This window comes from Sapajus apella, unplaced genomic scaffold, assembly GCF_009761245.1.
Source record: "Sapajus apella isolate SASKATOON/1434 unplaced genomic scaffold, GSC_monkey_1.0 scaffold18, whole genome shotgun sequence".
Taxonomy (NCBI): domain Eukaryota; kingdom Metazoa; phylum Chordata; class Mammalia; order Primates; family Cebidae; genus Sapajus; species Sapajus apella.
The window spans coordinates 16481189-16503683 of NW_022436958.1; the positions used below are offsets into that span (position 1 = coordinate 16481189).

The 22495-nt window shown below is 33.8% G+C and overlaps 1 protein-coding gene across 8 annotated transcripts in view; it reads right to left on the minus strand.

Moving 5' to 3' along the window:
- PRPF40A (pre-mRNA processing factor 40 homolog A) overlaps window positions 1-22495 on the minus strand; it is a 58783-nt gene that overhangs the window by 12096 nt on the left and 24192 nt on the right. For 4 of the 8 annotated variants that reach the window (XM_032286268.1, XM_032286269.1, XM_032286273.1 and 1 more), the window contains exons 5-16: window positions 22259-22275; window positions 13617-13727; window positions 12036-12156; window positions 11746-11799; window positions 10170-10194; window positions 9117-9491; window positions 6473-6581; window positions 5544-5608; window positions 5028-5192; window positions 3850-3958; window positions 2818-2968; window positions 1735-1868 (exon numbers count right to left, since the gene is read on the minus strand). In XM_032286268.1, coding sequence (XP_032142159.1) covers window positions 1735-1868; window positions 2818-2968; window positions 3850-3958; window positions 5028-5192; window positions 5544-5608; window positions 6473-6581; window positions 9117-9491; window positions 10170-10194; window positions 11746-11799; window positions 12036-12156; window positions 13617-13727; window positions 22259-22275 — 1436 coding nt within the window. The remainder of the gene's footprint in view (window positions 1-1734; window positions 1869-2817; window positions 2969-3849; window positions 3959-5027; window positions 5193-5543; window positions 5609-6472; window positions 6582-9116; window positions 9492-10169; window positions 10195-11745; window positions 11800-12035; window positions 12157-13616; window positions 13728-22258; window positions 22276-22495) is intronic. The other 4 variants (XM_032286270.1, XM_032286271.1, XM_032286275.1 and 1 more) reach the window with 1 other exon arrangement.

Genomic DNA, 22495 nt, shown 5'->3' on the forward strand with positions numbered 1-22495 from the left:
CAGTGTAGATATCACCTGGAAATTTAGAAATGCAAATTTTCAGACTCCACCCCAGACTTACTAATTCAAATTCTTCAGGTAAGGCCAAACAATGTGTGTTTTTAACCATTGTAGAATATGACAGTCTAGGAAATCACTAAGATAAAGGAATCCATCGAGAGTAGTAAATGTTAAGTTTTCATTGAATAAGGACTAAAATCATTCTACTGGCTGTAACGTTTAAGATGGTTAGTAAACTTTGGCATGGTGAGAATAATTATTATTATTTTTTTTTGAGACAGGGTCTCACTCTTTCACACAGTCTGGAATGCAGTGGTGCCATCACAGCTCACTGCAGCCTTGACCTCCTGGGCTCAGTTTCTCCCATCTCAGCCTCCTGAGTAGCTGGGACTACAGGCACACACCACCATGCCTGGCTGATTATTATTTTTTTGTATTTTTAGTAGAGGCTATGTTTCATCAAGTTGCCCAGGATGGTTTTGAACTTCTGGACTTGAGCAATTGACAGCCTCAGCCTCCCAAAGTGCTGGGATGACTAGCATGAGCCACTGTGCTAGGCCAGAAGAAATTTTTAAAAAGTCCTCCAGGTCATTCTGATACACACTGAATTTTGAGAATGACTGTCTAAGGGGATGGCAATGTGCCCTGCCCTAGACCAAAATGATTGTTATTTCAAAAACAAAAACTTTTTTAAGCCATTGTAACCCAGCATTTATCCTAATACAATCATTAATGAAAGAGATTCTGTAATCAAAACTGCATGGATTCAAATTCTGGCTTCACCACTCAGCAGCTGTTGAACTTAGGCAAGTCACTGTACCTCTCCAAGTCCATTTCCTTAGTTATATAAATGTATATAACAAAAACAACAAATACCCTTATAAGGTAAGACTGTCATAAAATTTGAGATTATAAATGTAAATTGTGACTGGGTGTGGTGGCTCACACCTGTAATCTCATCACTTTCGGAGGCTGAGGTGGGCAGATCATGAGGTAAGGAGATTGAAATCACCCTGGCCAACAGGGTGAAACCCCGTCTCTACTAAAATACAAAAAATTAGCCAGGCGTGGTGCTGTGCGCCTGTAGTCCCAGCTACTTGAGAGGCTGAGGCAGGGGCATGGTTTGAACCCGGGAGGCAGAGGTTACAGTGGGCCAAGATCGCGTCACAGTACTCTCCAGCCTGGTGACAGAGCAAGACTATATCTCAAAAAAAAAAAAAAAAAAAGAAAAGTAAATTGTATTAACAGTAAGCAATCAATAAACACTAGCTATTATAACTATTATTAAAATGGGAAATCTGGTGAGATATGAAATGCAAAAAAGTCACTGCTCCATGATATTTTCCATCACTAAGAATAAATGATACTTGATTATGAAAATGAACTATTAGCTAAAAAACATGCAATCCCAGGTCCTTATTTTAGTGTTTAAGAAATTATGGCCCCTCCCCAAACTATACCCTAGCAGTCCCTCTGTTGTCTAGAGACTAAATATCAACTACTACTGACTCACCACACATATCTTGTTTTCAGTTATCTCTCCTGTTGTTTTTCCCAACTGAAACCTCATTTATCAATGTTTATCTGTAGAACTTAAAGAGTTAAATGTGTATGAGTCCTCACAAAGCCTAAGTCTATGATTTGAGAACAGCTATCTAAAAAGTGTTAATATCATTGTTCAAGTTCAGTAAGCATAATATAAAACTAAGTAGAAAAGACAGCCTTTTCTATTACCTGGAAGGATTCCCGATTTTTTCGCTGTCGTCTCCTTTCTCTCAGCAAACTCTTCTGTTTTTCTTCTTCTTCTTCCTTTTCTAAAGCCCGAATGTGTTCTTCAAAGCAAATTAATGCATCTTCTTTGTCCATGTCTAAAGTGTTTGCCAGTTAAAATTCAGAGTGTCAAATGTCAACTAGTGAAGTAGTTTGATTATTTGCATTAACTCCCCAAAATTTCAATTTCGCCTGTCAAAAATACTTGTGTTTAGGCTAGAGTGAGGTGGCTCATGACTCTAATTCTCAACACTTTGGAAAGGTGAGGTGCGAGGATCACTTGAGCCTAGGAGTTCAAGACCAGCCTGGGCAATACAGCAAGACCCCATCTTTAAACAAACAAAAAAATTTGTATTTAAGCTCAAATATGATTTGCAATTATATGCATAGCAAAGTTTTAAGGAAAATTCCACCAAGAACTCACTAAAAGACGCTCTGAAACATGTCATAGGATAAAACAAAGGACATGCATATGGCAAAACTAATGAAAATATAAGTGTTATAATAAAATCTGTTTGCAACACCATAATTATTCCAGGAGCTTAAGTAGAGAACTGTCTATCCTACTTAAAAAAACTATTGAAGAATGATTTTTAGAGGGGTAGCTGAGAAAGCTATTATTTAAAAAGCAAATGGTTAACTCAGAAAAAGAGTTCCTGGGGAGGCCTAATGTAAGATAATTCTAATACATTTTTTGCTTTTTGCAAATCTATAATGTTATTACCTCAAGAAAACAACATAAGTAAAAAGTAATTTGGTTCTTACCAAGTTACATACAAACGGCTAAGCGTAATTTCAAATTTGACCTATAATTTAAATATTTCAAGGATTACCTGATAAAGCTACTTTAAATTTGAAAAAATATTGTCATGAATCACAAACTCAATCAGAAAGAAATATATTATTTCAAAATAAAACCCTTTTTCACAAATGAACATACAACTGCATAAAATTCACTTAGTTATCTCATATGAAAAGTGAAAATAATTATTTGCTGCTAGAGGACACTGTTTAAAACTATTTCTCTTACTTAGCCATTATTCTTACTTTGTAACTCCTCATCTTCTGCAAAAGTTGGATTATCCATCAGATACTGCTGGGCTTCAGACCAAGTGGTAGAGTATGTTACATTAGCCATGTTGTCAAGTATGTTTTTTAAGGCTTCCCAGTTTCTCTTTCGCAACTGCTTTGCTTGTTCCTATAGCAAAAGTATGAATACGTATGTTTTGAAGTTTCAAGAAACTAATATATTTAAATTGCAATTAGTGAAAGCTTCTTTATATTCTAATGGATGACCAAATTTCAAAGGTAAAATCAAATTTCAAGTAAATTTCAGTTACTTTAAATGGTCACACTGCTGACTTTGCTAATGATCTTGCCTAAGTGCTTGGCTTTGGAATTTAGCTTTGAATTTTCCACCTCCTTCTAAAAGCCAGAATCTGGAAATCACGTTTTTGGCTTTCCCCCAATACGCCATAAACCTTTCTACAACTACGTATTACAGTCTAAAACTAACGTTACCATGGACAACTCACATTGCAGATAAATGCTAATATCTTCAACGACCTTCAGCTATGTTTAAATTTCATAATACTTATATCTATATGTGTTCCTTGAAAACCACATAACACAAAATGTAACAGTGCACAATGAAAAACAGACATAAGTAAAACAGGTATTTTTAAATGTTATAAGTTTAAAACTGCACCTTGCTGTCATTCTTGTAACAATCATGTTATAACCAAAGAAACCGAGCATTTTTAAACTTAATGAGCCAAAAACTTATCTTCTTTTCCAAAGTTAGCATAAGACAGCCAATTAATGACAATACAAATAGCGAATGAGTGCTCATTGAGTCTACATCAGTATTTTATATGGTAGATGAATGATAAAGAAGCTTACTATTATAGAAGCTATACATTCCTCTGTAAAGATTACTTCCAATAAATAAATAAATCTGCTATACCACATAAACTAGATCAACTAAGCCATAAAAATGTACATGTTATAAAACCACTCCTCATCAGAATGAGAAAACATCTTGTGCTATCTGTAAATACCGATAACTAAGAATAATACCTTTTCCTTTTTTGAAAGAAAGAACAAAACATCTTCATAGATTTCAAGACGATCACGTTCTGATATTGCATTCCAAACTTCCATCTCTCCAAACATTTGCTCTGCTTTTCTATTTGTTAAAAAGATTATATTATACAACAAAAATTAACTTTAAGCAATTTTTAAACTTAATTTAAAACTACAAAATGAACACTTTCTAAGTTCATAAATATATTAAAGGTAAGCTCCTGGATAATTACCAAAAAAAAAAAAAAAAAAAAAAGCAGCACATGCCTCCATCTCTCCTTAGAGATAGAGGGGATAATTCACATTGGGCAATGTTTATGGTCTAGACTAGATCTTTTTCTAGGGGCAGCCACATGGACTACCAAAATGCCTACAGAACTAAATTACAGACTTCTCTGGAATACTGAGTAAAACAAAGTACACATGGAAAATAGGTTTAATAACATATGAAAAAAAATTTAATATTAAATTACCCACAATTTTACATAATAAAGCAACCTAAAATGAAGAATGCTACATAAAAGTTTATTAAAAATGCTATACCTACTTAATGAAAATAGCCTCTTTTTCCCCCACAAATATCAATAATTTTAATGTTTTTAAGTAAAAGGCAATCAAATTTGATTTTTCTTTTCCTTTTTTCTTTAGCGGGGGACAGGGTCTCACTGTTACCCCGGAGTGCAATGGTGCAATTATGGCTCACTGCAGCCTTGACATTCCTGGGTTCAAGTGTTCCTCCCACCTCAGCCTCCTAAGGAGCTGGGACTACAGGCACGTGCCACCATGCGTAGCTAATTTTCGTACATTTTTTTTCCTAGAGACAGTTTTTCCCATGTTGCCAAGGCTGGTCTTGAACTCCTGGGCTCAAGCCACCTGCCTGCTACGGCCTCCCAAAGTGTAGGGATTATAGGTGTGAGCCGCCACATCTGGCCTCAAACTTGATTATTAAATGCAGTCTTTCTCCCCTTCTTTCAGTCTCTAAAAAACTTAGTAAGTCTATAAGTTAAATTCTACATTTAACTACAGATTTATTTTGTACTTCATGAAACTTCTACATTCAGAGTCATTCAGCTTTATTTAATAGGCTCTGGATCAGCTACTGCACATGGCAAAAAAAATGACACAAAACAACAATGTAGTAAATATAGGCCATGGAACACTAAACATCTTACTTGTATCTGGTTGTGGAAGTCATTTTTTCATGATTTTCAAGAAAACGCTGAAAGGACTCTTTAGCCTCTTTGTACTTTGATCTTGCTTCTTCTTTTTCTTCTTTCTCTGTCTGGACTTTATAGGCATTAAAGGCTTGCTTTTTTTCACTTAACTTTGCCAAAGCACTAATAGAAAAATATCATGTAAGAGTAAACATTTGCAAAATAATCAAATATTAGTGGTTTGAAAAAACAGTAAAATTGTTTTCACATATAAATTAAGAACATTTCAAAAATTAAAGACAAGGAAATAATTTCTACTTTTAAAATAATTCTTGTTTTATATGTAGCAGGGTACTTGAATTGTTTGATAAGCCTTTGACTTCTTGGTTCATATTAGACATAAAACATCTCTATACTAGGTATCCTAAACAACAGAAGTCAATGGAGTTAAATGTTGTATCTTTCTGCACAACTTTAAATGTGCTACACTTGCTACGCTCAAAGTGAAAAGTAAATAAAAAATTGAAGTACTACCTGTATCGTGGATCATTAATAATCATTTTCATAGCTTGCTCCCATGAAGCATTCGATGGTACCCGCTGAAAATCATTTAAATGAAAAATTAAAATGTCACACAAGAATACTTAAAGTCACATAATAGGGAACCAAGTACAGTACTCACTGCAAACATCAAGCTCTTCCCTTTGCAGGAGTTTGAAACAAGTTTAAAAAAATAGTATTTTATTGGCCTGGCGTGGTGGCTCACACCTGTAATTCCATTACTTTGGGAGGCCACGGCAGGTACATCATGAGGTAAAGAGGTCGAGACCATCCTGGTCAGGACAGTGAAACCCTGTCTCTACTAAAAACACAAAAACTAGCTGGGCAAGGTGGTGGATGCCTGTAATCCCAGCTACTTGGGAGGCTGAGGCAGCAGAAATGTTTGAACCTGGGAGGCAGAGGTTGCAGTGAGCTGAGATCACGTCACTGCACTCTAGCCTGGTGACAGAGTGAGATTCTGCCCCCCCCCCCCCAAAAAAAAAAAAAAAGTTTTTTTTATTGAAGGCAAAGATATATAATACACCTATGAACTAAAATGAAAACTTTAAACTGAAATTTAAAGATCATAAATGCTTTTCTTCTTAAACTACTGATAAAAGATAAATATTATGAATTAAAAAGGCTTAAATCAAATATTGGATAGAAATGTGCTTGTGAAGTACCTTGTACACAATAGTTTGTGTGGTGAAAGTCAGTTTCACAAAAGTGTTCTTCAAAAAAAAACTAGACTTATTTAGTTGATTTTTGGTTACAACAGTTCATGAGATTGGTATTATTAATACCATCACCATGCTAATTAAAGAGTAACTTCATTTACCAGGTAATTATTACATGTCACATAAAAATCTATAATGCTTGATGTCAGAAAGCTAAGCAACAGTAAAAATCTGCAATATTAATACCTTTTCCTTCAATAATTCTTTAAAAGCTTGCTTTGCCTCCTCCTTTGTATTCCAAGTATATGTTTTCTTTGCTGGTTGGCTCTCCTCCTCTTCTTTTTTGGGAGTAAAACTAGAGAGAAATTTAAATGTGGTATTTTTGAATTAAATAAATTTTTGCTTCATGTAGAAAAATAATGCCTAAATTGTCTGAATGTCTGATGTTGAGCTAAAATTTGACATTTAGAATAAAAGCTATATGAACTCTAAAAACACATTTATCCTAAGACAAAGAAATAGTTTCCTAAAACTTCAGTTATTAAATCATTTTTTAAGACCCTGTACAAATGACAAAATAAACGTTTAACTGACCTAAAACACTAGCTCCTCTGACCAATAGCAATAATAGTTTTAAATGGCCTATTAAACTTATTTACTGGTTTCATATTAGTGCTATAGTAACTCTAAGCATTTGGGCAAGTGTGAATATAAATAATATGTAAGGATCAATCTAATCAGTGTTGACAAACTATGACCCACTAGACAAATTCAGCCTGCTATTAATTTTTGTAATTATAATTGTACATGAACATGGCCATGTTAATTTGTTTCACATTGTTTATGGCTGACTGTGCTGCCACAGCTGAGCCGAGTCACTATATAAAGACTGTATGACACAAAAAAACCAACAATATTTCCAATCTGACATTTCAATAAAAAGTTTGCTGAATAATGATGTCAAACAATAATTAATACAACCCAGAATTATTAACTTGTTTGGGGGTGTTCCTGAAGAGAAAGCCTTATGTTTCTTTCTACATAAAAATAAAGAAATGCATGAGTTGCATGCCAAGGGATCAAAAAAGTACTTTAAGTAGCATGCTTAGGCGAAGAGACACTATAGTAGATACCGACAAAAAATAATCTGTTACGGTAATTAAAATCAAAGCACATTATAATGACTCAGGCACTATACCAAGGAAATGATGAAAAGAATAAAGCAGGAAACAACTGTTTAATGTTAAACTCATGGAAAACATTATTGAAGAAAAGTTTCAGTATGACAATATGCAAAATAAAGTTATTCCAAAAAGCCTAAATGTCCATCGATAGGGTGGCACTTACTTTTATGCACAATGAAATAACTCATCATTTGACATGATGGATACTCATTTCTATCAATGTGAAAGATGTCTCTGATATATTAGATACATATCATGTATCTTAAATGTAGAGAAAAGGCGGAGAAAGTATAAAATAAAATGTTGATTTCATTTTCATGCCCTCGAATACACCATATACATTTTTTAAAACTTTTTAAACATCAGAAAAAGTTATAATGCTATTTTGACTTTGAGAAACCAATATACAAAAAACAGAAGAACACTTAAAATAGGGGATGGAAAGATGAAGGCAACATGCTTAAATATTAAGATGGATAATCATGTTTGGATCATGAGATTACAGTTAACTTCTTCTTTTAAACATGAGGCCACCCTTAATGTCAAGAAATTTAGCTTGACCTCACTTTCTAAAGCTCTATAAAGCATAGCCCTATAAAATGTTACTAGACTACAGGATATGCAAGTACACACAAACCATGAATGCTGACAGATACAGCTTTGCTTTATTAAAAAGCTGTATTACTACTTTACTCTCACTAAGAGTGAAATGAGAGTTTTCTTTTATCTGGTGTTATCTTTTAAATGTTTCTCTACTTGAATTTCACAGTATTATTTTAGCTTATATTCTTTATTATTATGGCTGAATGGCTTTTCATATACTTCCTAGACAACTAACTTTCTCTGTAAATTGCCTTTTTTTCTTGGCCAGGTGAAGTGACTCACACCTATAATCCCAGCATTTTGGGAGGCTGAGGTAGGCCAATAAGCTAGGCATGGTATTGTGACAGTAGTCCCAGCTCCTCAGGAAGCCGAGGTGGGAGAATCGCTTGAGCCCAGGAGGTCGAGGATACGTGAGGGCTGATCACACCACTGCACTCCAGCCTGGGTGACAGAGTGAGACCCCGTGTCAAAAAAAAAGACCGGAGTGGCCTTGCTCTCTCACCCAGGCTGCAGTACAGTGGTGCAATCATAGCTCACTGCAGCCTTGACCTCCTAGGCTCAAGTGATCCTCCTGCTTCGTCCTCCGAAAGTGCTGGGATTACAGGTGTGAGCCACCACGCCCAGCCATAAGCTGTCTTTTTTTAACCAATAATTCATTTTTCTACAAAGCTGTATTTTTTTAACTTACTTACAGGAGGTTGAAACCCAAAATACCAACAGCCAAAGAAGAATCAGTACAGCTATCTTAACTGAAAATACTGATAGTTTGTTATTCATGAATTTTTGCATTGATCTCATGTAAAACACTGCATTGAAATATGATGTATGCTGCTTACTAAGGTTTCTAGCAATCTTTTAGATTTGTACCCCAACTCCCTAGCCTTGGCTCTACTTGCTACAATTCCTGTGAACCATTTTTCACGTTTGCAGCATGATCCCCCAAAATTCGGCCTGAAAACAGATCAACTACCTAATGGCTTGATGTTATGATTCTCAAAAAAAAAAAAAATTATTTAAGCAATCAGTGGCCACTAACTAAACTGGCAATTATTTTATTAATGAAATCTGGTACTGATTTTCAGAAGACAAGTTACTAAACTTACTCAGCTACAGTTTCTTGCTTAGATGTTTCTTCTCCAGTATTACTGGATACTTCCACACTTTGATCCTGAATAGCAGGGGTACTAGTAAGTTGTGCTTGTTCCTCAGTTGAAATAGTTACTGTATTCTCATTATCTACAACAGTAGCAACAATGGAAGTAACTTCTGGCTCAGGAACAACTGGAACAGTTCCACTGACAGTATTAGAAGTAGAAGTGGAAGCATTAGCATTGGCAGCAGCAGCAGCTGCTGCTGCTGCTGCTGCTGCTGCAACAACAGCAGCTGCTGCTTCTGCGGCAGCCATGGTACTCATTGTCGTCGGAATTTCTGTTGTAGGGACTGGGGCTGTTGATGTTGTGGTGCATTCTTCTTGCTTACTATACATTCAAAAAAGAGAACAATGGTCACTTCGTTATTGTAATCAGAAAGGTAAATCAAGCTAGCTTTAAAATTGTCATAAAATCAAATGATTAAGAGAAATAACTGAAGGAAAAAACAGCAAGAAATGTCAAACCCATTAAAAAAGATTTTAAAACCAGACTGTAACTATACTACTTTGACTTAATTCAGTACACATTCATGGTAATTACAGGAACTCATGCAAGTGTGTGCATTTCTAAAAGTTCAGTCAGCGCTCACATTATAAAATGCCCAATCTATCGGATTGTATTACACCATAAAATTTAACCCAAATGAAAAGTTCTCTAAGAACTTTAAATTTTCTACAATTCACCCATTTAGAGGAAACCCTGTATAAAGGAAGAGAAACACAGATATATTTCATCCACTCCCTAGTCAACTCGCAAACTGAATTTTGGACTTTAACATAATAAGGCATACAGTCCAAATTCTAATAATTGCTGTGTAGCAAAGCATCAAATTGAGTAAATATCCCTCTTCCTATTATTTCCTCAACAAAATGCTATAAGGAGATCAAAATATCAAACCTAACATGTTACATAATTATTTGTATTATAAAGAAAACTGAGCAAACAGAAGGATGTTATAGGAGAGACCAAATTTGTAAATAAAAATTGATGTCCAAAATTGCTCACCTGCTTTCTTCAGCTTTGATCATTGCTATTAAAGAGAGAAAAAGAGTCATCTACTAGTTTTAAAATATAATCCTGAAAATAAGCTTTAAAAGAAGGTAACATATCATGTAATAGGATTTCATTTGCCATCCTAAAAAACAAAAAATCACTTTTACAGAACAAATTCTTGCTCCAATGTTCTAGTATAGCAAATAAAGACTAAAACAAATTCAAATAAGAATAATTACTAGGAAAGCTTATTCCATGCTGCTACTTTCCCAAAAGCTGCTGTAACAACTCTATGAAAGTATCTGTGTAATTCTGGAAGAAAACAGTATTTTCTCCAGGGATGAGACTAGTTTGATGTATTTTTAAGATACTAAATTCAAAATGGGATCAAATTTATTACAAAATTCCAGCACATATATACTAGCATTGACAAATAGATAGATAGTTATGCACACCAACTATTTGTAGTAGGGTTATATCAGAAATGAGCTTGATACTTCATAAGTGATCAACTGGGAATCTACCTATCTACAGTATTATTGTTAGTCAATGCTAGTATAGGTAACTTAAACTGAGCTTTAAAGATCTGTACTATTTCAGTTTTCACTCCAGTACATTTTCCTTTGGATGTAACAAAAATATCTTTCATTCGACATCACCAGGAAATGGGATTTTTCCACATTAAGTGACAATGTAAGCCTAACTCTTTATAAAAATATTTTTAAAACTTACCGCCCTTTAAAGAAAAACATTTCTGAAAATGTTTCGGATGGCTGAAAAAACATACTTAAAAAGTTATCATTACTAATATAATTAACATCTTTCTGATACAATGATGATCTAACTAATGAGGTCGCACAAGGACGACAGTGTCTTCTAGGAAATTTTTATCTTTCATGCCAGATGTCATTCCATATCACTATATACTTTATTAGCCCCATTCTCCTACAATCTGCTGCTTCTAATTCTGTATACTTTATGATACTAGATTCTATTAAAAGTAAGTATGAAAACTAGATTTTCAATTCTTACTCATTATCTCTATTTTAAGTCTTAGGTTTTATATTTCGTATTAGGTATTTCTAGATTTTTAAGGGTTATTCTGATTAGTTCCAATGTTGAAAATTCTCCCTCTATAAGAAAGGTGGGATACTTGGTTTACCTTAATTCTTCCATAAAGAACATATCAAGGTTATTTTGCAACGTAATGCTAAAACAAAACCAGCATTAAATATATAGTCTGACAATATACTAACAAAATATAAATGGATAAAGATTCAAGGTTCTCTACTATGTACCACCGTGAATGAGTTAAAACACATATTCTATGTATGCACCAACACTCATAGTAGGATTTAGAAATTTTGTATATGAAATCCTTGTTCAATTGAATGATAAACGATTTTTTTGTAAAAACTACGGTACAATTTTAAAAGCTACAAGCTCATTTATAATATAACCCTTTAATGAAAGGAATTCTTAGATTTTTTTCACTGCAGATTTATCCAATCATGGTTAGTGAATATTAGTGACATATTCTAATAAAAACGTTAGGTATGACAGAAAATGAATTATCAAAGCAGCTCACCATGCAGGTTTGATTTTGTAATAAGACTTCCAGCAACAATGGTATTCTGGTATCCTAGTTTCAGTGGAATCAAATCAAATAAAAATCTATTTAAAATCTATAGAACTGAGATCTAGAGCAACAAGAAAATAAGAGCCCAACAAACTGTTATATCATTTTAAATGTTCTAATCATTTAATTAAAAAAAAAAAAGACCTTTGTTTGAACAATCCTATTCTGAGGAATTGTTTCAAGGTGAATGACATACATATATAAAAGATATACATTAAAACTACTTTTCCCCATTTTACCTTCGAGATCCTCAAGTTCTTTAGGTTTGGCCCAGCGAGATTCTTTTGTTTGAGAATTATAATAGTAAGGCTTTCCAGAGTCTGATTTGTATTCCTTCCAGGGGCATTTAGATAAGAGTTGCTAAAGAGAAAAAAAAACTGTCTGTTAATAATAACGTACTTAGCATCACTGATCATTTGCATGTATGTTTTCACTAATTACCAATTGTGATACAATTGTAAAACTTGTGAGATGATGATAATAATATGAACTATCAATTACTGAATACTCACTGAGTGATGTCATTTGAATATATTATTTAATCCTTATAACACTGCAAAATGTGTAACATAATTCCATATCTAGGGACTGTTACTTGAAGTCAGAAAGTAATGCATTTAAGGTAATATACTCATTAAAAAGCAAAACCAAGATTCAAAATCAGTTGTATATTAATATCAAATCCTATTTACTCTTATCATTTACACCCCATTATATGTAAAGATTGTCGTCCATATTTAATAGTCTTCTCAAATACTAATACTAGTTGGAAAACCACAAAAGTTGGAAAAAAACAAAATCTAGTTTAGTCATGCTCCAATTTCAGTTTTGTAGTTTATTATAACTCTGTATGAACTAACTTATGTAAGCAAACATGTAGGTATAATATACTTAAAATCTAATACACAAAACCTGTTAGGGTGGCATGAGAAATCTATTCAAAGCTTGAATCCAGACACAGTGTCTTGGACAAAGTACAGCATTAATATCATCGACTATTAATCAGTACTGGAATACATGTTTTTAAAAATCTACCAACCCCCACCCCCCAAGCATTGCTGTACGTATCAGTATGGGGACCTGGAAAATACTCTTACCTTCTCAAATTCCTTCATTAGGAAGAGAAGAAAACAAAAAGGTATACCACCAGCCACAATGAAACTTAAGCATAGCAATCTTAAATGCCAGATCAACTCTTACTTACTTTTAGCACCCCAGAGTTTCTAACTAAACCACATGCAACATTGCTTAATTCAGTTTATTCCTTCAACCTTAACTTTTTCTTCAGTATCTGTATATTTTGAATGGTAAAACTTACTACACCAAAACGAAATAACACACTTTTAAAAACAGCATTTCCTGCAAAGAGAAAACCTCCCACTCTAAGAGAAGGTACTTTAAGGTAACTTCATTCATCTCCACTACTCTTAACCCTACCAGAAATTTAAGAACTCAGTAGAAGTCATTTAAAATCACCCAGTTTTGCTACAAACAGAAAAAAATAAAGGACAAGCAAAGAAACAGCCTTCCCTGCTTCCAATTTATTCTTTAAATCACATTTCTTAAATTGATCTCACTCTACTAGGCTTCCTGAGCAGGGGCAAAATCACTAAACAAGATTAAACTGATGAGTTTTATTGCTCTTCTTCCTGATCAGTTTGACTACATTAATCCTGTTTTTTTCCTGAATGTCTTTACAGATCCTCTTCTGGCATTTAAGCAGTACTGCTCTTTGGATAGTCGACTACTTACAAAATCCTAAAAAAAATATGCCCCAGTCGACTTGATGGTCCCTGAATTCCAGCCCTCAAAACTTTTACCTCAGCAGGTGTTTTAAGATCATCTGGTTTCTCCCAGGTAGACTGTTTGGTTTCAGTGTTGTAGTAATAAGTCCTTCCATCAGGTGATTTATGCTCAGTCCACATAGATTTCTAAAGATTAAAGATTATAAAAAGATATAAATTATTTAACAATGCCATTGACAATGAATATCAGTATCATTAGTTCCAAGGCAATAAATATATTAGGAAATCAATTAAAAGTATAAACTGGGCATATTTTGACAGTTTATTTCAGGATCTCTCTGAATTACAAAGATAAGACTACTCTCCTAAGAATAGTAACTTTATAACTTACATACACAAAATCGTCTTTCAGAATATAAATCTAAGCCTAGTGTATAAAAGAAAATACACGAACTAGATGCTAATATAGTTGAATTGACCATGTGATCATCTATTCATCTACTCTAGTCCAAAAAATACTTGTATCATCTTAGACAAAGTTCTAATTGACATGCCATAAAGACACAGCTGTACAAGCTGGAAAACACAGGTTCTGGACAACAATGAAATTTTAACTATCAACAAGATGAAATTTAACAGGGATAAAATGTGTATGTGAATGCCTCAAAACAATAAGGGTAAGATAAAATGTTTCATGAATGAAACTGGTTTGATATAGAATAAAATCCATTATTAAGGTCAACAGAACACACAAAGAACCTACTAGAAGTTGCTAATGATACTTCAGGCAACACTAGATATCTCTCAGATAAAGGTTGGTTAAAAGTTTTAAAACTTTTTTTCATCATGAATGAATGAATGATGTTATCAAAGGCAGTATATCTACTTCCAACTAACAGATTTTTCAGATGGTCACAAATTTTACTATGCTTGAAGGAGGGTTACAAAAATAATGTATAGTATTTCTTCAAATTTAAGACATTATTGTACAAACCTTTAAGAAAAAATAAAGTCACTGCCAAATGATCACATGCTTTTTTATCACTCAGATTTTACTTCAAACTTACTGACAGTCTTACTTGCACATTAATTTTAACATATACCACTTTTAGGCATACATAACAAGAAAAATAGGCAAATGAAGCACTTAAGAAATCCCTTAAATTTCCTCACATTGAGACTTTCTATGTCAGAGTTGCTGATGTCCATTATATTCCAAATATAACCATCAAATATATTGGTAATATGGTATATCTTTAAAAAATCATAAATAAAAAATCATAAAGTGAAAAATCTCTGGTACTGGTTCCTAATGTCTTTTGCACTTATTTAAAAAGCTGATTTACTTTTTCTTATCAACTTTAAAAAGAACTGACCTAGTTTTGATTTTTGTTTTGGGAATGTGACTGAACATAATGTGATTCATTTCTTTATCAATTTTTTCACCTTAATCATTTTATTCCTAGTTCCTAAGGGAGTGATATTACTTTTATGATTTTCCTTGAAACCAATGATGTGGGTACTTTTGCTGTTTACTCATGCACAACTGCTAACCTGACAATGGAGGTCACAGACACTATGGATTACAGCAGTGGTCTCCAACCCCCAGGCCGTGGACCACAGTGCAGTTCCAGTCCGTGGTCTGTTGGGAACGGGGTTGCACGGCAGGCGGTGAGTAGTGGGTAAGAGAGCAAAAAGCTTCATTTGTATTTACAGCCACTCTCCATCGCTAGCATTGCCTTGTGAGCTCTGTCTCCTGTCCTATCAGTGGTGGCATTAGTTTCTCATAGGAGCGGAAACCCTATCATGAACTGCGCATGTGAAGGATCTAGGCTGCATGCTCCTTATGAGAAACTAATGCCTGATAATCTGTCACTGTCTCCCAACTAGACCATCCCATCTGCAATAAATTTCTGCATGCTGTAGCAGAATAATTAGACAATTCTAAAGCTGTGTTAAATTCTAGCACCTTATACTGGATAAAACCACCATAATATCTCTTAAGCAAACATAACACAGATGCTGAAAAAAATAATCTAGCTTTCTGTGATTAGCTTGCTTTAACTTCTTATCAAAAGGTGGTGCGATCAGAAACACAAATGTGGAAATTTCAACTATATGATTATGCTTTATTTCACAAGTTAGTGTTAAAGACAGATAAAGGAGTTTGTATTCTTCTTTTAAAAACAACTAATGATCTCAGTAGCATCTCAAAACTGCACTACCTAAACAGAGTGCTACCGTAAGTTGCAAAACTGTGTAGACTGCTTTAAACTTTCCAAGTCACATCTGCTAAGGAGCATTAAGAAAAGAGGAAACTCAGCAAAACCACGAGGAGATAAAAGAATAATTTAAAAAAGGAAAGGGGGAGACACTGTATAGCTGACCAAATAATGAGGAGGAAGAGAAGACAAAGCTAATAAACAGAAATCAACTTAATATTCTCTACCTATTTATTTGAGCCTTTTAACTATACTACAAATCAAGTATAATCACTATCTTGCTATACATTAAAAAAAAAAAAAAGGTTTAGCAAGGCTGGTAACTTGCTAATAGAGACTTGGGAAATGACACTGGAATATCGAGATGCTTTTCAAGACCACAATTATTTTGTTACCAACAGTTATTGTGTAAATAAAAAATTAGACATGAAATGGCAGTTCTGAGAAATCAATTAAAACAACATTTTTTGGGGAAGTAGATAAATTGTGAGTATATCAACAAAATAAGGGAAAAAATTATCCTTACTCTATCTACAATCAATATGAAAAGAAAGTCTAATGAAAAATAAACATGGCCATAGACAGAATAGAGTTAACATATTAATGTTCAACTTCACTAGCCAATCAACAAAACACACATTAATGAAAACTTTTTGCTCATCAGATAAATGACAAAGACCATTAATATACAATGGGAAAGGAGTACAAGAAAAAGGGCACTCTCATGTGCTAACTGTTGGGAATGAAATGAGCATAAAGGCAACAGCAGTTCTTACAAATATTAAAAATGCAAACATCAGATGATCCTGAAATTTCACTCTGAAAAACTGCATTCATATTGTTGCAAACATGTACAAGGACGTTGTCTACAATATTATTTCCTGTAATGGTGAAAACTTAGTTAACTCAATGTCCAGCCATAGGAAAACAGGTCAAGTATGGCCCATTCATATTACTGATTATCCTATTTGTAATATAATAGAAAATGTCTAAGATATAGTGGCAAAAATATATACAGAAAAATCATTTGAAATGCAAAGAAAACTGGGCATAAGAAAAAAGGCATACATATGTAACTATCACAAGTAATAAGCTCTTCAGATTCAGAAAAAGCTAGTCAACAAGACACAAAGAGGATTGTAAAAAAAATTCAATATACACAAACTCAATCTTCTATGTGTCATGGAGACAAACACATATACACACACATTTGTACAATGTATAAGCTGAATTTAAGAAAACTAAGGAAAAAAAATAGCTATATCCAAACACTAAATAAACAGAAAAATCCCCTCACTACCCTAAATAAGGAAAATAAGAAAATGTCGGCCAGGCATGGTGGCTCACGCCTATAATCCCAACAGTTTTGGAAGCGGAGGCAGGTGGATCACCTGAGGTCATGAGTTCGAGACCAGCCTGGCTAACATGATGAAACCTTGTTCCTACTAAACATACAAAAAAATTAGCTGGGCATGGTGGCACACACCTGTAATCCCATCTACCTGGGAGCCTGTGGCAGCTGCTTGAACCTGGGAGGTGGAGGTTGCAGTGAGCTGAGATCATGCCACTGCACTCCAGCTTGGGCAACAAGAGTGAAACTCTGTCTCAAAAACAAAAAACAAAAAACAAAAAACAAAAACAAAAAGAAAAAGCCAAATAATAAATCAGAAGTGAGGAAAAACACAATCGTAGATACAGATTTACAACAAATCAAACCTACAGAAAATTATTTCCAAGCAAATCACTCTACCAAAATTTACACCAGAAAAAGCACACCACACTTAAACATCACAACAACACAAAACGAAAGATACAAAACCAGATGGTTTCACAGTAGAATGTTATATAACCTTTAAAGAACACAAAATTGCTATTTTATATCATGATTTCAGATCATGGGAAAAGAGATGAAATGCTCTTGGCTAAATTAAAAAGAAACAGAAAGGGTACCAAAAGAGCATCATGAATTTAAATTTAACAACGTATACACTATGACCAAGAGCAGGTCAATATTAGGAAATCTATAGAAGAAATTATTTCCATTATCTAATCAAATCAAAAAAATATGCAATCCCACTATTAAACTTGGTATGATCAAATCACACCCAGAAAACTAAGTTCACAAGTATTCAAAAAAAAGAAATGCTCAAATAAGAAAAACTCAAATAATAAAAGACAATCAGATAGCATCCTAAAGCTATTTCCATTAAAATCACAAACAAAAACATGTCTGTAATCACTAAAATTCTAGCTAATATACCACAGCAATAAAATGAAATTACTAGTGTTAAATTTTGGAGAAGGAAGTTAGTTCTCTTGCTTTTACTGCTATTTTTATACATATAAAATTCAAGTGAAATTTAGTCAGTCTTAAAATGCTATTTGAATTGATAAAGGAATCTGGTATGTCATTGGTCACAAGACAAATATTCAAAATAATCTGAATAGACAATATTTAGGTTAAAATAAAAATAGGAAAAATAATGTACTCACAATGTAACAACTTTTTCTTTCTCTTTTTCTGAGAAAGAATCTCACTCTGTTGCCCAGGCTGGAGCGCAGTGGCTTGATCACGGCTCACTGCCGCCTCAAGCTTCTGGGCTCAAGGGATCCTCCCTCTTCAGCCTCCTGAGTAGCTGGGACTACAGACACACCACTATGCCAGGCTAATTCTTTACTTTTTGTAGAGACACAGTGTTGCTTTGTTGACCCGACTTGTAACACATTTTTACAAAGCAAACAGAAACTTTTAAAATAGGATACCTATTTACCTCACCTAAACAGAATTTAAAACAAAAACCATAATGGAAAAGTGGGAGACTATACACTGATAAAAAGTAACAGATCAAAAATTATCCTAAATACATATGCATATGGCAATTTAACCTTGAAATTCAGAGGGCAGCAACAGAAAAACACAGGTATAAACAGATGACTCATCTTTTCTAGTTAAAGATTTTAATTCGTTATCTTCTTATGCAGATCCAAGCAGATGCAAGACATGCCAAGATGTAGGAATATAACAAAGTAATTTTACATAGTGCACAGAATATTCTTAAAAACTAGCCCTGAACAAGTACATGAAGCTTTAATAAACTGTAAAGAACCTTACATCTTAACAGACTGTGCTTTCTGATCATACTGCAGTAAGGGTAGCTTATTAAAAAAAAAAATTCCCCAAAGGTACAATCCATAAAATATTGATAGGCTGAAATAACAGATTTAATTTTCATTAAAATTAGAAACTTCTGCTCTGTTAAAGATAGTCTGAAGAAGACGACGACAAGCCACAAACTGGGAGAAAATACTTGCAAAAGACTTATCTGATAAAAAACTTATCTTAAAACTCTACAATAAAACAATCTGATTAAAAAATAGGCAAAAAGATCCAAAGAAACACTTTCCCAAAGACATAAAGATGGCAAAAAAAAAGATGCTCCAAATCACATATAACTAGCTGCAAATTAAAGCAAGATACCATATTATACACCTATTAAAATGGCAAAAGTCCATAACACTGATAACATCAAATGCTGGTGAAGGTGTGGTACAACATGAATTCTCATTCACTGCTGTCACAGGAATTCAGAGTGATACAGCCACTTTGGAAGACAACCTCAAGGTTTCTTATAAAACTAAACATACTCTTACTATATAATCCAGCAATAAATAGTGCTCATTATTAATATCTACCCAAATTAGCTGAAACTTATGCTCACACAGAAAATCTGCACATGGATGTTTACAGCAACTTTACTCATAATGACCAAATCCTGGAAGCAACCAAAACGTTCTTCAGTACATGAATGGGTAAAATGTGGTACATTCAGATAATGTATTATTCAATGGTAACAAAAAATGAAGTATTAAACCACAGAAAGACAACGGAGGAAATCTTAAATGTGTATTACTAAGTAAAAGTAGCCAATTTGAAAAGGTTACATACTATATGATTTTAACTATATGAAAATCTTAGAAAAGCAAAACTATGGACACAGTAAAAAAAAAAAAAAAAAAATCAATGATTGTTGCAGTAGAGGAGGAAGAAATGAATAGGCAGACCACAGGATTTCTAGGACAATGAAACTATTCCATGTGATACTGCAATGGTTGATACACATATATTCATTATACATTTGTCAAAATATATAGAATGTACAATATTAACAGTGAACCCTGACAAAAACTGTACTTTGGATGGTTATGATTTGTCAGTGTATATTCATCTATTGTAACATATGTACCAATATGGTGTAACATGTTGACTGACAGCAGGGAAGAGCAGTTATTTCTGGGGGGTATAATCTGGAAACTCTACTATCCACTCAATTTTGCTATAAACCTAAAACTGCTCTAAAAAAGCAAAAGTTTTTTTCAACAAAAGTCCCATGTCTGAAAACCAAGAAAAACATACCACCTAATAAAGAGATTTTTTTTTTTTTGAGACGCGGTCTCACTCAGTCATCCAGGCTAATGTGCGGTGGTGGCGTGATCTTGGTTCACTGCAGCCTCAACCTTCCCAGGCTCAAGCAATTCTCCCACCTCAGCCTCCCAAAGAGCTGGGACTACAAGTGTGTGCTGCGACATCCGGCTACTTTTTGTATTTTTGTAGAGATGGGGTTTCACCATGTTACCCAGGACGGTCTCAAACTCCTGGGCTCAAAAAATCCTCCCACCTTGGCCTCCTAAAGTGTTAGGATTACAGGCGTGAGCCAATGCGCCTGGCCAGGAAAAGTATTAATATTGGTTTAGAAATACACAAATAGAAATAAACAGTGGAAAAGGAAACACAGATATAAATGCCAGAATATGTGAGAATTTAAGATATCTTAGACAATAAAGAGCTTTCAATTAAAGTCAGAAAAAATGGTTTGATAGCTGACACGACTGGCTATTCATCTTATAGATATTTCAGATGAATCAAACACTTGATTAAAAAAAGGTTAAAAAAAAAAGGAAAATATAAGAATGAGGAAACTTTTGTAAAAATTTCAATAAACTCATAAGCTAAAAGATAACCTATGTAATTAGCAGATTAACATACTAAAAGGTTGTGTGGCAAGCATCATCAAAAGAAAAATCAATAGACCAATCACAAAGAAAAATACTTGAAATTCATGATTATTAAAGGGTTAGCACCAATAACATTTGACAAACTCAAAATAAAATTTGCAAGAAAAAAATAAAAATAACCCAACCTAAAAATAGGAAAGGACGGGGATAGGCTAACAGAAGAGAAAGCCAAATACCAAATAAAATGTTCAATCTCATTAAGAGACAAAGAAGAACGATCACTTTAAAGCCATGTCCACTTACAAAATTCAAATGAGTGATACCGGTTATTGCTGCCAGAGATTCTTGAAGAGAAAGATGTGGTACTGCACCATTATTAGATATGTCTTTTTATATTCTTGAAAAACGACATGACCAGTTACATACTCGCCAACCCAAAAACATTATTTCTGGAATCTTTCTTAGGTGCAAAAAAAAAAAAAAAAAGAGGGGTCATAATTGGGAGTGGATCCTAGATATAAACTGAATTTCCATTAATAAGTGAATGGTTTAATGTGTCTGTATGCCAAATAATACTTTACAAAGTCATTTAAAAAATTACATCTACATTAAGAAACTTACACAGATTTTCACAATAAACTTTTAAACAAGAAAAACAAAATACAAACGTGTATTTAACAAATAAGCATACAAAAAGTTCCTTAGATATTAATGGTGGTGGTTCCCTCATGGTCAAAAAATTAAGGATGAATTTTACATTCTTCTTATGTCTGCCTTGTTTAACTCCCAATAAGCCTGCATTATTTAAATAAGCAAAACAAACAAACAAACAAAAAAACCCATTAGGTTATGCTTTTTCAAAAATAAAAGCAGGTACTTATAGTAGAATAATATCAAATGGGCCAGGCCTGATGGCTCACATCTGTAATCCTAGCACTTTGGAGGCCGGAGGTGGGTGGATTACTTGAGGACAGGAGTTAAAGACCATACTGGGCAACATGGTGAAACCCTATCTCTAAAAAAATGCAAAAATTAGCCAGGTGTGGTGGGGGCACCTGTAGTCCCAGCTACTTAGGAGGCTGAGACAGGAGGATCACCTGAGGAGGTGGAGGGTGCAGTGAGCTGAGATCGTACCACTCCACTTCAGTCTTAGTGACAGAGACACTGTCTCAAAAAGAGAAAAGATTACCTTCTAATGTAACGCTTAACTTGTAATTACTAGGTAAGTACTGTACACCAACAAGTTCTGCTTCCCTTCTAACTGGGAGGGAAGAATTTAAATCCTTTTAAAAGTTGATACATATGATTCTCATCTCTCATTAAGTCCCACCAAAACTAGATTTTAAAATAAACCAATATTTCAATCCTTGGAATAGAAAAAAAGGGAAAACTATGGGTTAATGTAAAGATTTAGCTGTCTGTCCAGTAAAGTAGGTTTAAAGTATGAAATTAAAATACTACAAAGGTTTAAAGAGTACTTACTGCACCAGATGCTGTACCTAAAAAATAAAAAACAGGCAACATATTTATACTGTGACAAATCATGCTCTCATTCATAATAGTTTTAATATTTATTCATATATTAATAGTACTTCCTCCTCCTCTCTAACCAAAGATTTTGAGACTGTCTTGACTGTCTCATATGACCTATATGCTTGCTATCTTTTCCAGAAAATAAACATCTATAGTGCAAAACATTTTCAGAGTTTGAACTTTCTA